At 44.3% G+C, this 14,128-nt stretch overlaps 1 protein-coding gene across 2 annotated transcripts in view; it reads right to left on the bottom strand.

Annotated features, from left to right (window-relative positions):
- Positions 1 to 604: 604 nt before the first annotated feature.
- The window catches only part of stac (SH3 and cysteine rich domain), a 61,815-nt gene continuing 48,291 nt past the window's right edge, over positions 605 to 14,128 (bottom strand). For both annotated transcript variants that reach the window (XM_027168980.2, XM_027168982.2), the window contains 6 exons: positions 13,499 to 13,577; positions 10,999 to 11,066; positions 5,009 to 5,115; positions 2,375 to 2,426; positions 2,159 to 2,296; positions 605 to 2,001 (listed from right to left, as the gene is read on the bottom strand). In XM_027168980.2, the coding sequence (XP_027024781.1) occupies positions 1,903 to 2,001; positions 2,159 to 2,296; positions 2,375 to 2,426; positions 5,009 to 5,115; positions 10,999 to 11,066; positions 13,499 to 13,577 (543 nt within the window). In that variant the 3' untranslated portion in view covers positions 605 to 1,902. The remainder of the gene's footprint in view (positions 2,002 to 2,158; positions 2,297 to 2,374; positions 2,427 to 5,008; positions 5,116 to 10,998; positions 11,067 to 13,498; positions 13,578 to 14,128) is intronic.

Here is a 14,128-nt window from a genome sequence, read left to right as displayed (position 1 = left end):
CTCTGTGACAATCCAGAACAATGACACACATTTCCATCAAATGGTTTTTCATATAAAGTTTATCCTGGAGAAAGGAGCAATTTGTTTCCATCTTAGAAAAGCAACACCAAATGTACAATCTTGTTTTGCTACCTTTTTAAAACATTTTTTTTTTTAGATTGCCATTTTTTCTTTCTCATAGTATATGTATCTGTAAGGGCTTGGTGTTTAACACAACATTCTGCCACGTTTTCCTTTTTAAACAGACTAACACAAAGGCGGAGCAAGGCAGCATTTTCTGGGTGTGTCTATAAAATGATTGACAGGAGGCCATGTAGCACCATATACACATTCTGAAGTTCATCCAGCAGGTGATGCCAAGATTTAAGATCATTCATTCATTCATTCATTCATTTTCTACCGCTTATCCGAACTTCTCCTGTGCCTGTCTCAGGCATCATCGAGCATCAAGGCAGGATACACCCTGGACGGAGTGCCAACCCATCGCAGGGCACACACTCTCATTCACTCATACACTACGGACAATTTTCCAAAGAGGCCAATCAACCTACCATGCATGTCTTTGGACTGGGGGAGGAAACCGGAGTACCCGGAGGAAACCCCCGAGGCACAGGGAGAACATGCAAACTCCACACACACAAGGCGGAGGCAGGAATCGAACCCCCAACCCTGGAGGTGTGAGGCGAACATGCTAACCACTAAGCCACCGTGCCCCCCAGATTTAAGATCGTGCTCTACATTACTTCCCAGATTATCCGTATTTTTACTAGACATTAAAAAAATAAAAATCTATCAATCTATTTATCTCTATCTATTTAGGAAAAAAATGATCATGCAGTTTATAAAGAAGCCAAAAGTCTTTCATTTTTTAACAGGAAAACCACTTAGATTTAATTGTGTTCAGTTTATTCTATGAGCAGGGGTGTACAAACTTCTGACTGGGAGACAAACGTACAGTTGAAAATTGCCAAAGAAAGTAAAATTAAAAAGGACAACAATCCTGTTATTTATTGTTTTATTTATTTAATTATTTATTTTTTCATTTTAGGCTGAAATAATTCCTTGTGTGGATTAAAAAGTAAAATGAAAAAAAAATTAATTCTAAAAGATTCATCTCTTAAAAGACAAAATTAATAATGCTACTAAATATATAAAGTCCCATGAGTAATAGTTTTAGCAACACTGTTCATCGTTAATGTTGGTTTTAGAGCAGAAAAAAAAATCAGAAAGTGATTTATTATTATGACCTACGATGTAAATTAACAGAGAATAAAATAACGAACAGGCCGCGTAGAGATACGACTCTTCATCAGCAACTTTTTTTTGAGGTTTTCTGTCAGCGAATGAAGCTCTGTGTCTTTTGTAGTTGAGAATAAGGATTTTTTTTTTTCCTTTTTTAAAGGAAAATAAAATGTCTTGGTTCTCAGTCATGTCCTCCTTTGGAACAACTCACTTGACAAATTTGTGTGTCAGGAGGACAGTAATTTATTAAAGCAGTAAAAAAAAAGAAAAAAGAAAAAAGTAAATTATTTTAAGTTTATAAATACAAATCCGTTGAAGAGTTTGAGATATTTAGAATCCAGGGTGCACTTTGTTTTGCTCACCAGAAGCTTCCGAGAGAACCAGATTTGGGTTCTTTAAAGCAACCTGGATTCGGTCTCAAAAAGCTTTGAGTGTTGTGTGATCATCTGATGCTCTAGATCAAGTCCTTTCCTTAAGATTCTACATTTTTAGAACGAATCTGGGAGGTCTCCAATCTCCACGTCCATCCACTTCCCGTCCTCTCGTTTCCACACAGATGGAGACTGTAGAACCGGTTTGACGTCCCGTTTCCTGTAAGAGCGTATTCTCTCTTCTGTCACTCTTTCTCTTACACGATCTCGCTCTCTCACTTCCTGTTGTTCAGATGTCCTCCAGGACGTCACACGGGACGAAGCCTAGTTTCTTTCCACTGGCCACAAGGATGAAGCCGTTTTTCTCTTCCTCGCCGCTCATGCAGATCTAAAACATGCACGTCAATTAGTAAATAAGATAGATTTACACTCTTTATCCTCTCACACCACAGTATGATGAGCTCTAAACAGTCACAAGCCTCTGTTTTATTGAAGGAGTCTCCAGTGGAACAGTCAGAGGTAAAGCATCAGGACTGAGGACTCACCTGCCCTTCTTTTATGGTGATTTGCCCCTGTTCCTTACAGCCGATGAAGGTACGGTTGCACCTGAACACCCGATCTCCTTCCTTCACCAGCTGCGCATAGGACGCTGGGAAAAACCCTATCCGGTCCTCAATCATCCCCTAAATAATAAAAAGAAAAATGTGTAAATTCAACACAGTTACCTCCTTTAAAATCATGTAAAATACTTCAACATTTACCTTCCACCAGTCTTCGTTGGAGTTGTCTGCGAGAATTATCCGATCTCCAGGTCTGTGGAAAAAATAAAAAAGTTAAGTGTGAGTGTGTGAGGCATGGCTGTGTAAGGCATGGATGTGTGAGTGTGTGAGGCGTGGCTGTGTGGGTGTGTGGGGCGTGGCTGTTTGGGGTGTGGCTGTGTGAGTGTGTGAGGCGTGGCTGTGTGAATGTGTGAGGCGTGGCTGTGTGAGTGTGTGAGGTGTGGCTGTGTGAGGCGTCGCTGTGTGAGTGTGTGAGGCGTGGCTGTGTGAATGTGTGAGGCGTGGCTGTGAAGCATGGCTGTGTGGGTGTGTGAGGCGAGGATGTGTGGGTGTGTGAGGCGAGGATGTGTGAGTGTGTGAGGTGAGGTTGTGTAAGTGTGTGAGGCATGGCTGTGTAAGGCGTGACTGTGAGGCATGACTGTGTGAGTGTGTGAGGTGTGGCTGTGTGAGTGTGTGAGTCATGGTTGTGTGAGGCGTGGCTGTGTGAGTGTGTGAGGCGTGGCTGTGTGAATGTGTGAGGCGTGGCTGTGTGAGTGTGTGAGGTGTGGCTGTGTGAGGCGTCGCTGTGTGAGTGTGTGAGGCGTGGCTGTGTGAGGCGTCGCTGTGTGAGTGTGTGAGGCGTGGCTGTGTGAATGTGTGAGGCGTGGCTGTGTGACTGTGTGAGGCGTGGCTGTTGTGAGTGTGTGAGGCGTGGCTGTGTGAATGTGTGACTGTGAGGCATGGCTGTGTGAGTGTGTGAGGCGTGGCTGTGTGAGCGTGTGAGTCTTGGCTGTATGGATGTGTGAGTGTGTGAGGCGTGGCTGTGTCAGTGTGTGAGGTGTGGCTGTGAGTGTGTGTGAGGCATGGCTGTGAGTGTGTGAGGCGTGGCTGTGTGAGTGTGTGAGGCGTGGCTGTGTGAGTGTGTGAGGCGTGGCTGTGTGAGTGTGTGAGGCGTGGCTGTGTGAGTGTGTGAGGCGTGGCTGTGTGAGTGTGTGAGGCGTGGCTGTGTGAGTGTGTGAGTGTGTGAGGCGTGGCTGTGTGAGTGTGTGAGGCGTGGCTGTGTGAGTGTGTGAGGCGTGGCTGTGTGAGTGTGTGAGGCATGGCTGTGTGAGTGTGTGAGGCGTGGCTGTGTGAGTGTGTGAGGCGTGGCTGTGTGAGTGTGTGAGGCGTGGCTGTGTGAGTGTGTGAGGCGTGGCTGTGTGAGTGTGTGAGGCGTGGCTGTGTGAGTGTGTGAGGCGTGGCTGTGTGAGTGTGTGAGGCGTGGCTGTGAGTGTGTGAGGCGTGGCTGTGTGAGTGTGTGAGGCGTGGCTGTGTGAGTGTGTGAGGCGTGGCTGTGTGAGTGTGTGAGGCGTGGCTGTGTGAGTGTGTGAGGCGTGGCTGTGTGAGTGTGTGAGGCGTGGCTGTGTGAGTGTGTGAGGCGTGGCTGTGTGAGTGTGTGAGGCGTGGCTGTGTGAGTGTGTGAGGCGTGGCTGTGTGAGTGTGTGAGGCGTGGCTGTGTGAGTGTGTGAGGCGTGGCTGTGTGAGTGTGTGAGGCGTGGCTGTGTGAGTGTGTGAGGCGTGGCTGTGTGAGTGTGTGAGGCGTGGCTGTGTGAGTGTGTGAGGCGTGGCTGTGTGAGTGTGTGAGGCGTGGCTGTGTGAGTGTGTGAGGCGTGGCTGTGTGAGTGTGTGAGGCGTGGCTGTGTGAGTGTGTGAGGCGTGGCTGTGTGAGTGTGTGAGGCGTGGCTGTGTGAGTGTGTGAGGCGTGGCTGTGTGAGTGTGTGAGGCGTGGCTGTGTGAGTGTGTGAGGCGTGGCTGTGTGAGTGTGTGAGGCGTGGCTGTGTGAATGTGTGAGGCGTGGCTGTGTGAGTGTGTGAGGCGTGGCTGTGTGAGTGTGTGAGTGTGTGAGGCGTGGCTGTGTGAGTGTGTGAGTGTGTGAGGCGTGGCTGTGTGAGTGTGTGAGGCGTGGCTGTGTGAGTGTGTGAGGCGTGGCTGTGTGAGTGTGTGAGTGTGTGAGGCGTGGCTGTGTCAGTGTGTGAGGCGTGGCTGTGTGAGTGTGTGAGGCGTGGCTGTGTGAGTGTGTGAGGCGTGGCTGTGTGAGTGTGTGAGGCGTGGCTGAGTGAGTGTGTGAGGCGTGGCTGTGTGAGTGTGTGAGGCGTGGCTGTGTGAGTGTGTGAGGCGTGGCTGTGTGAGTGTGTGAGGCGTGGCTGTGTGAGTGTGTGAGGCGTGGCTGTGTGAGTGTGTGAGGCGTGGCTGAGTGAGTGTGTGAGGCGTGGCTGTGTGAGTGTGTTGTTCGTGGCTGTGTGCTAGTGTGAGTAATTGATGTGTGAGTGTGTGAGGCGTGGCTGTGTGAGTGTGTGAGGCGTGGCTGTGTGAGTGTGTGAGGCGTGGCTGTGTGAGTGTGTGAGGCGTGGCTGTGTGAGTGTGTGAGGCGTGGCTGTGTGAGTGTGTGAGGCGTGGCTGTGTGAGTGTGTGAGGCGTGGCTGTGTCAGTGTGTGAGGCGTGGCTGAGTGAGTGTGTGAGGCGTGGCTGTGTGAGTGTGTGAGGCGTGGCTGTGTGAGTGAAATTCTGTCCAGAAGACTTCAGTCACACTGTGGTGGAAGCCTTAATGGCTCAGTCCTCATAATGACAGTAATACCCGTTTTTGTGTGTCACACTCACCTCAGCTCCAGGTCCTGTCTTTCCTGTGGAATGAATCTGTACAAAGCCACATAGGTGTTTAGAGTCAGGATGTCCTTCTGCACATCTTCATCTTCATCAGTCTGATACTGTAACACACACACACACACACACACACACACACACACACACACACACACACACACACACAAACATTCATATATACAACTTATCCAGTAATACACACATACACAAACTCATCTATACAACTTTATACTGTAACACACACACTCAACTATACAATTTTACTGTAACACACACACACTCATCTGTACAACTTTTTACCATAATATACACACACTCACACTCAACCATAGTGTTATGCTGTAATACACACATACACACAACTATACAACTTATACAGTAATACACACACATACACATACTGTACAAAGTCATCTATACAGCCTTAAACTGTAACACACACACACACACACACACACACACACACACACACACTTAACTATACAACTTCATACTGTTACACACACACACACACACACACACAAACACAAACACACACACACAAGATTTATACTGTAACACACACTCATCTGTACAATTTATCTTATCTATACTGTAATACACACACACTCATCTATAAAACCTTACATTTTAACACACACACACACACACACACACACACACACACACACACACACACACACACACACACACACTCATCTATACAGCTTTAAACTGTAACACACACTGATATACACTATACAATATACAACTTCATACTGTAATACACACAAGCTTTATGCTGTAATACACACTCATCTGTACATCTTCATACTATAGTACACGTACACACACACACACACACACACACACACACACACACACACACACACACACACACACACACACACACAAACTTTTTATCAAAGTCAGACAACTTTGCCACAGTCAATATTTTCACATACAGATTCACATAAATCTGTCTCCCTCTCTCTCTCTCTCACTCTCACACACACACACACACACACACACACACACACACACACACACACACACACACACACACACACACACACACACACAAGAACAGAATGTTTGGCAGGATCTGACTGCTTGATTTGTTTAGGTGCAAACACAGAAATCCTCATTGTGTCATCATCGCATATGTTTCCTTACATTCAGCTCTAAACTGGTAGAATAAACAAGTCTGCAAGATTGACTCTCATCACTCCTCTCTCTCACTCTCCCCCCCCCCCCCCCCGTCTCTCTCTTTCTCTCTCACTATACAGTGACAATGATACGGTTTATTCTCGGAGTGATCCGCAGACGGCTGTGTGTAGGAGGCCTCGTCCTGCATCGCTGTTTGTGGTGTGATTCAGGAAGCGAGTGGACGAAGAGGAAGTGAAGGGAACGCGGTGGCTCTGAGATTCACGCCTGCAGAGTCAGTCTGCTGCCTTTACGGCTTTAACCAGCCGGAGGAATGACGTGGGCGCTCGTTAGGAGATCGCTCCAGACAGGAGTATGTGTTAGGAGCTGTTATTCAGAGTGTGAGATGTCGTATCGGTGCTCGATTCAAATTTAATTCCTTGTTAAAATAATGCTAATATAGCTTATAGTAGCTTGTAAATTCTTTCCTTTGACTTCAACAGATGTGGCAAATTTTCTGAGAACACTGTTGCTAGGTGACCGGGAAACATCTGGAGCTAGCTAACAATTCCGCTCTTTCAACAACCAATGTCTTCATAAATTAAACTTCTCTGAGTTTTGCTGAATTGTGAAATATTGTGTTGTTGATTTGACTAAAATCACAAATAAACTGCCACATAATATGTGATTTCTATTTTATTTTTAGTTCAGATCATAAACAAATTTCTTGAAAATAAAAAGTAACTGGGTGCGGTGGTGATTAGCTTAGTGGTCAAGGTGTTGGACTACTGATCAGAAGGTTATGAGATCGTATCCCAGGTCCACCGGGCCCCTGAGCTAGGCCCCCAACCCTCAAGTGCTCATGGGAAACATTCCTCAAGGTTAAAAAAGTAACTATGAAGGGTTATTATGTAATAAATAACACACACACACACACACACACACACACACACACACACACACACACACACAGAGTATCTTCCACACTGTCTGGATATTTTAATGGCTGCACTGTCTGATGGAGTTATAAATCTTGTGTGTGTGTGTGTGTGTGTGTGTGTGTGTGTGTGTGTGTGTGTGTGTGTGTGTGTGTGTGTGTGTGTGTGTGTGTCTGTCACAGGCTAAGGGAAAAAGAATTAGCTGGCCATAAACTAAATGGACCTAATTAAAACTGGATAAAAAAAATTGACGATCGGTTTAAATATATCACTGATATCAATATCCGTCAGTCTGGGATTAATACTCACGATATTCTCTTTACAAGCACAGAACATAGCATTTAGCTATACGGCTAAAGTGAACTTATACGGAGAAACTGTCTTAGCTGATCATTTACGTCCGGGATTTGTCTAGAAATAAAAGAAAAGAAAATATTTTCAGTTCTAAATTCTGTCACAGGTTTTCAGCATAACGACTTTTATAACTCGCATCCCAAATGACTTACTACACACTTAGACTATGCACTCTAGAGACTAGTGTATGGATGTTAAAAGGGTTGTATCGTCCCAAATGGACCATGTTTTGTTCACAGGACTCAGGACGGTTTTCGGCCATCTTGAAAATGTGTTCTCATCTTGCGTGTGCACCTAGTAGCTCCGCCCCCTCGTTCGCTTTTGCATAACGAGTGTCCAGCATTCCACACTTGTTAACGTATTAGACGAATCAGAACAAGCGCATTGATGGAAAACTGAGAAACGTCTTGCTTGGGCTCAAAGGTTTATCCTGCTGAGTGGATAAGAAGCTGCTTTATTACAGAAGCTCATTGTCTTTTCTGTTTATTTGTTGTTATATAAAACTTTTGTAAAAAATTCTTTATATTGAACATTTTACATGTGAAATATTTACCTGTGTTTTAACTATAACACTGCACTGTGTGTGTGTGTGTGTGTGTGTGTGTGTGTGTGTGTGTGTGTGTGTGTGTGTGTGTGTGTGTGTGTGTGTGTGTGGACGTGTTTATCCAAATAAAAGCATTAAAATATGTGTGTGTTTGTGGCAAGTGTTGGATGTGGGTGTGTGTGGGTGAATGTACATTTTGTTTTGTGTAGCAAAGCAATTACCTACAGATACACACACACACAGACGGGCATAACTGGTAATAAAACTGAATAATGATTTGACATGTGTGTGTGTGTGTGTATGTGTGTGTGTGTGTGCTTATGGTGAGGGTGGGATGTGGGTGCATGTGGCTAAATTCGAGTGTGTCTACATTTTGTTATGTATAGCAAAGACACACACAGACACACACACACACACACACAGACGAGCATAACTGGTAATAAAACTGAATACAGATTTGACGTGTGTGTGTGTGTGTGTGTGTGTGTGTGTGTGTGTGTGTGTGTGTGTGTGTGTGTGTGTGTGCTTATGGTGAGGGTGGGATGTGGGTGCATGTGGCTAAATTCGAGTGTGTATACATTTTGTTATGTATAGCAAAGACACACACACACACATACACACACACACACACACACACACACACACACACACACACACACACACACATACAGTACACACACGCAATGAGTAATAAAACTGAACAGAGATTTGATTTGTGTGTGTGTGTGTGTGGGTGGGTGGGTGGTTGCCGGAGTGTGTTGATGCTCCAGCAGAACAGCTGTGTGTGTCAGATGCCGTGTGTGTCTTCTTCTCCCTACGACAGATAAAACAATGCGCTGCCATTTTCTCAGATTTATTTATTTAAGGCTGACGCAACACAGTGAACCTGAAGCGCAACGCTGATAAGTGTTTCATCATCAAATGGTCAGGACCCAGTGTCACAGTGCCGGATCGTTATCTTCCAGTACGTTATCTACAGACACCTGAGTGATTATAAACGGATAAAAAGTACAAATTTATACTGAAATCAACTGTAAATGAATTCAGGACAATCTACACTATGTCAAGCACACCACGAGTGTAACATGGAATAGCAACAAAATATAACGTGACATTGACTCATTAACACGATAAAATCGAACATCTGGGACTGGGTCAGTGTCGCTCGAGCTTTAACGTCGTGTCACTTCATTACCGACTGCTTCAGGAAGCTGGAATTAGAGAAATTTAGGTGCATTACAGAAAAACGCACTAAAACACGCAGCATGCTGTTGGAAATCTGCGAGCGTGACCGGGAGACGCTGCATCAAACGACGTCCTGTTTATTTATCTGTTAATCCGTAATGGATGAAATCACTAAACGTTAGTGCGCCGTCATGGAAACACTTTGTCATTTCCCATGGAAATTTTCCATGGCTGTAAATAACCCTAACTCGTGCCAAAGGATTTTTTATTTTTTTTTACTGAACCTCGGATGTCAGCTTTATAAACAGGGCCACACGTGTTACGAATCTGTGCGTCCTTGTAAAACAGGGAAGTGCGGGAGAGAGAGAGAGAGAGAGAGAGAGAGAGAGAGAGAGAAAGAGAGAGAGAAGGAGGCCGTGTATAGTCAGGCATCCTGAGGGATCGGCTTTTATTTGTGACCTCGTAAAAAGCTGTACTGATTTGAGCGGGCTGCTTATTTATGCCTTTGTGTTCCCTCTGTGGAACGCGGGTCCGAGCTTTATCCCGCTGCCGTGCTCTTGATCTTGCATAAGTATTCGCACCCTTTCTGCTTGTAATGTTAAAACCTGGAACTGAAATAATGTCAATGATTGACAATATATGTCATTAATCTATAGAAAATAATGCATAATATTGAAGTGGGAGAAAAAAAACTTTATAGTTTGCACAAATTATCTACTAATAAAAACTGAAAAAAACACCCCGTTGGTGTGAGTGCTCTACATGAGTAACTATTAGAAATGACACAACTAGTTGAATGACGTCATCCTGTGTGTTTGTGTTTGTGTGTGTGTGTGTGTGTGTGTGTGTGTGTGTGTGTGTGTGTGTGTGTGTGTGTGTGTGTGTGTTTGTGTGTGCGTCCATTCAAGAAGAACAAGAAATGGAAGGGATGTAGTATAACACATTGCACAGGCTCAGTGATCGAGCTCAGTGACTTTGTAATGCTTAATATTATGCTTCCAACACCGTGTTTAACTGCTTTTAGCCCACTTCAAAATTACAGGATATTTTATTTAGATTCATAACATAGAAAATGTATTAAGTCTACTTCAGCCAAAATCAAGGGGGTGAATACATATGCACTTTAGCCAGTGTATATATATATCACTGAAATCTATACAATCAATCAATTGAACAAACAAACAAACAAATAAATAAATATGAAAAATATTTATCATATATAGATAAGATATTTACGCCTATTAAAGCCAGATATACGTACAGAGGGACATGTACAGAGGGACATGGACAGAGGGACATGGACACGGGGGACAAATCGGTTCTATAAACCAGGTGAGAAGCAAATGATTCTGGATATAACTTGTGGATCTTCTACAACGTTAAACGTAACTATAAACGGATAAAGATTTATTCCCGCCCCCTGGGAAGGGATCTAGTACAGATCGTTAGCTTCACAAATAATCTTCAGATATTAAGACTATTGTTTGTACTGTTAAGCTGTCTATAGGTCCTACGTTTATCGACCCACACACACTTTTACACACACATCACTATCATCCACTTCAGGTTCACTTCCTCCATCTGTGTTCTTTCAGGTTTCAGGTGAGTTTGTCATGTTTGAGGAGATCCTGTTATTTGCTAAACCTATTTCTGGTACAAACACAGGGGCTGGTGTTAAAAGTGACACCTGATGGTGTTTTGCAGCCACACTGTCTCTCTCTCTCTCACACACACACACACACACACACACACACACACACACACATACACACACACACACACACACACACACACGTGTTCGACTCATTTGCACTCGCTGGAAAAAATACTGCGACGCTCACCTGCGACTCCTCAGGTTTCTTCTCCTCCGTGTGAAAGGTTTCCGTTCCGTTCTCCAGAGACGTGAAGACTGAACAGTGTTAAGAGGATCAACAAAAAAAAAAAAAAACGTAAACAACTTAAAATTTTTCTTACATTTTTCCTATACTTCCTTCCACTCAGTTTGTAATACCCTGTCAAGGGAACCAGAAAATCCAGAAGAAACCCACATGTTTATTGTGGTATTTAAAGGTGGGGTCTCCGATGTTTGAGAAATGCTTCAGAAAACTGCGTCGGGCCACCAAACTAAACAAAAAACAAAACTAACCTGTAGCCAATGAGCAGAAAGGGGCGTGTCTTGTCAATATGGGCAGAGAGAGTGTTCAGTGCGCATGTGTGACATTAGCAGAAAGCGATTTTAACATCGATATGGAGGATAAAAACAAAGAAAGAAAGAGAAGAAAGACTTACGATAAGGCAAGAAGTAGGACGTGTTAATATAGGATCAGCTTTCCAGCGCTGGAGAGAACTGAAGGAGCAGGAAGTTGGCCACATATTCACAGGTTGGAGTTTCCCGAGTCAATAACTCCTGAGCTAAACGCTGTTACTACACAAATAACACCTCTTTTCTATCGTAGTAATGTAGAGAGGCAGCTACAACCGCGTTTTGTGTAGTAACAGCGTTTAGCTCAGGAGTTATTGACTCGGGAAACTCCGACCTGTGAATATGTGGCCGACTCTACTTAAGACGCTGAGGCGCTTTTTTCCTTCTCGATAGGTGAGTAACGTTGGTTTTGCTTTGTTACACAGAACTAATATATGCCTTTGTCCTTTACATGATTATGCTTGTGTGTCATTTTTGCTTGTTTGTTTATCTACAATCGTATTGTTCTTCACTTCAGCTATGATAAAGATACATTTCTTTCCAGTAGTTGCCTGGGTTACGTATGTATGTGTGGGCGGAGCTATCGATACAGGGGTGGGACCCATTTGGGTTAGGGGCGGGTTTGTTTTGGTGATTTCAAATGTCGACATTGGCTTTCAAACATCGGAGACCCTGCCTTTAATGTGCTGCTGAGGTGTTTAAGTGTTTGTTTGTGACAGTAGGAAGTGTTCTCTTTAGTGGAATGTTTTAATAAGTTGTTTGTGTGTTGTGTTCACTGAATACAGGTACAGTGATGCCTCGAGATACGAGTGCATTGACATACGAATTTTTTGAGATACGAGCTGTGATTCGACCAAATTTTTGTCTTGATATACAAGCAAATTTTTGAGATACGAGCATACGAGCATCCCCAACAACCACGTGTGCTCTGTTTCCCCCGCCTCAGCTTCCCGCATCTCACTCGGTTAAAGTCGCCTTTCCACTGCGCACGATAAACGAAGGTCGATAAAACGGGTCATTCATTTCCTATAGAGAGTCGCAAAGGGGCTGCGTGGGGTGCCGACCATCTGTGGATCCGTAATTTTCGGATCCGTTCTGAGCGTTGGATCCGCTAAAAAAAAATTTGTGCGACTTCACCGTATCCGATATGCCGACCGGACAGGTTTTTATTAAAATGACCGGCAGATGTTAGTGAGGAAAGAGTGACAAAAAAGGCAAAAAAAAAGTTCTGGACAAAAATCCACGCGCCCGTCCGTGCGCATGCATGGTCAGAGCGCGGAGATCAGCGACTAGAAAATAGAATAGACCCTCCGTATAACAGAATCACTAATCATGCATAGTATTAGATATGCTCACTTAAGCGTTTTTGGAAAGTAATAAATGAATAGATAAATAATTAATTAAATAATTAGAGAGAGAGAGAGAGAGAGAGAGAGAGAGAGAGACAGAGAGAGAGAGAGAGAGAGAGAGATGTGGAGATTTATGACGTAAACTTGTACAAGGAACGCGAGTTCCGGCATGGTGGAGTCGGGGTTGGAGGAGGGAGTTTAGATCGCTGCTGCAGCGAAGCGCTAGAGCGGCTCTATGAATGGGAATTTAAATTGTCGGGTAATATGGATGTTGTAACCGGATTGGTGCGCGTCGTGGACAGCTGATTAACAGCTGATGCACGCTTGACGACGTGGCCTGCCAGAACTAATGCGATGCTTGATTTAAGTTCGTTAATTTTAGTGAAGTTTAGTTAAGTTCCATTTAAGTGTAAAGTAGCATTAAGAGTGTACAGTAAAAGTGACGTGACATACGGCGACCCATACTCAGAATTCGTTCTCTGCATTTGACCACCAAAGTGCACACACACAGCAGTGAACACACACACACACGGAGCAGTGGGCAGCCATTTATGCTGCGCGCCCGGGGAGCAGTTGGGGAGTTTGGTGCCTTGCTCAAGGGCACCTCAGTCTGGCCAGCCCAAGACTCGAACCCACAACCTTAGGATTACAAGTCAGACTCTCTAACCATTAGGCCACGACCATGGTATTGCTCCTACCAGGTAAGTAGGGGCAATACCATGTCCATGAGGAATCACTGTATTTAGTTTGGGGTATTTTTCTTTCTTTCCGTGGTGTTTGTGTCCTGACCGTTGTCACTGTGTTTCCTGGTGAGTTGTGCGTGACTGCAGTGGGCTGCTTCTTCAGGTACTTGAGCAAGATCGCTTGTCTGGGCAAAAGAAAGACACACACACACACACACACACACACACACACACACACACACACACACACACACACAGAAAATGCATACACACATCAAACAAATACTCCCATATAAATATAATACCTATATAATAGAGGTAGCTGAGCTGAAGATGTTGAGGTTCTCTTTGGGAGTGACCAAATTAGACAGGATTAGGATTAATCCTAAGATTAGCTCATGTTGGACGTTTGGGGGACAAAGTTAGGGAGGCCAGATTAAGATGGTTTGGACATGTTCATAAGGAGGGAGAGTGAGTATATCGGTAGGAGAATGTTGGACATGGAGCTGCCAAGCAGGAGGCAAAGAGGAAGGCCAAAGAGGAGGTATATGGATGTAATTAATGAGGATATGAAGCTAGTGGGTGCAAGTGTTGAGGATGCAGAAGATAGGGATAGGTGGAGAGAGATGATTCACTGTGGCGACCCCTGAAGGGAAAAGCCGAAAGAAGAAGAAGAAGATTAAATTGTATATAATAATTCTTATTTCCTATTTTTTAAATCAAAAACGTCTTTCTA

The sequence above is a fragment of the Tachysurus fulvidraco genome, chromosome 12 (assembly GCF_022655615.1).
Source record: "Tachysurus fulvidraco isolate hzauxx_2018 chromosome 12, HZAU_PFXX_2.0, whole genome shotgun sequence".
NCBI lineage: Eukaryota > Metazoa > Chordata > Actinopteri > Siluriformes > Bagridae > Tachysurus > Tachysurus fulvidraco.
Note: the sequence above shows the minus strand (reverse complement) of the source record. Positions and strands in the feature narration are given on the sequence as shown.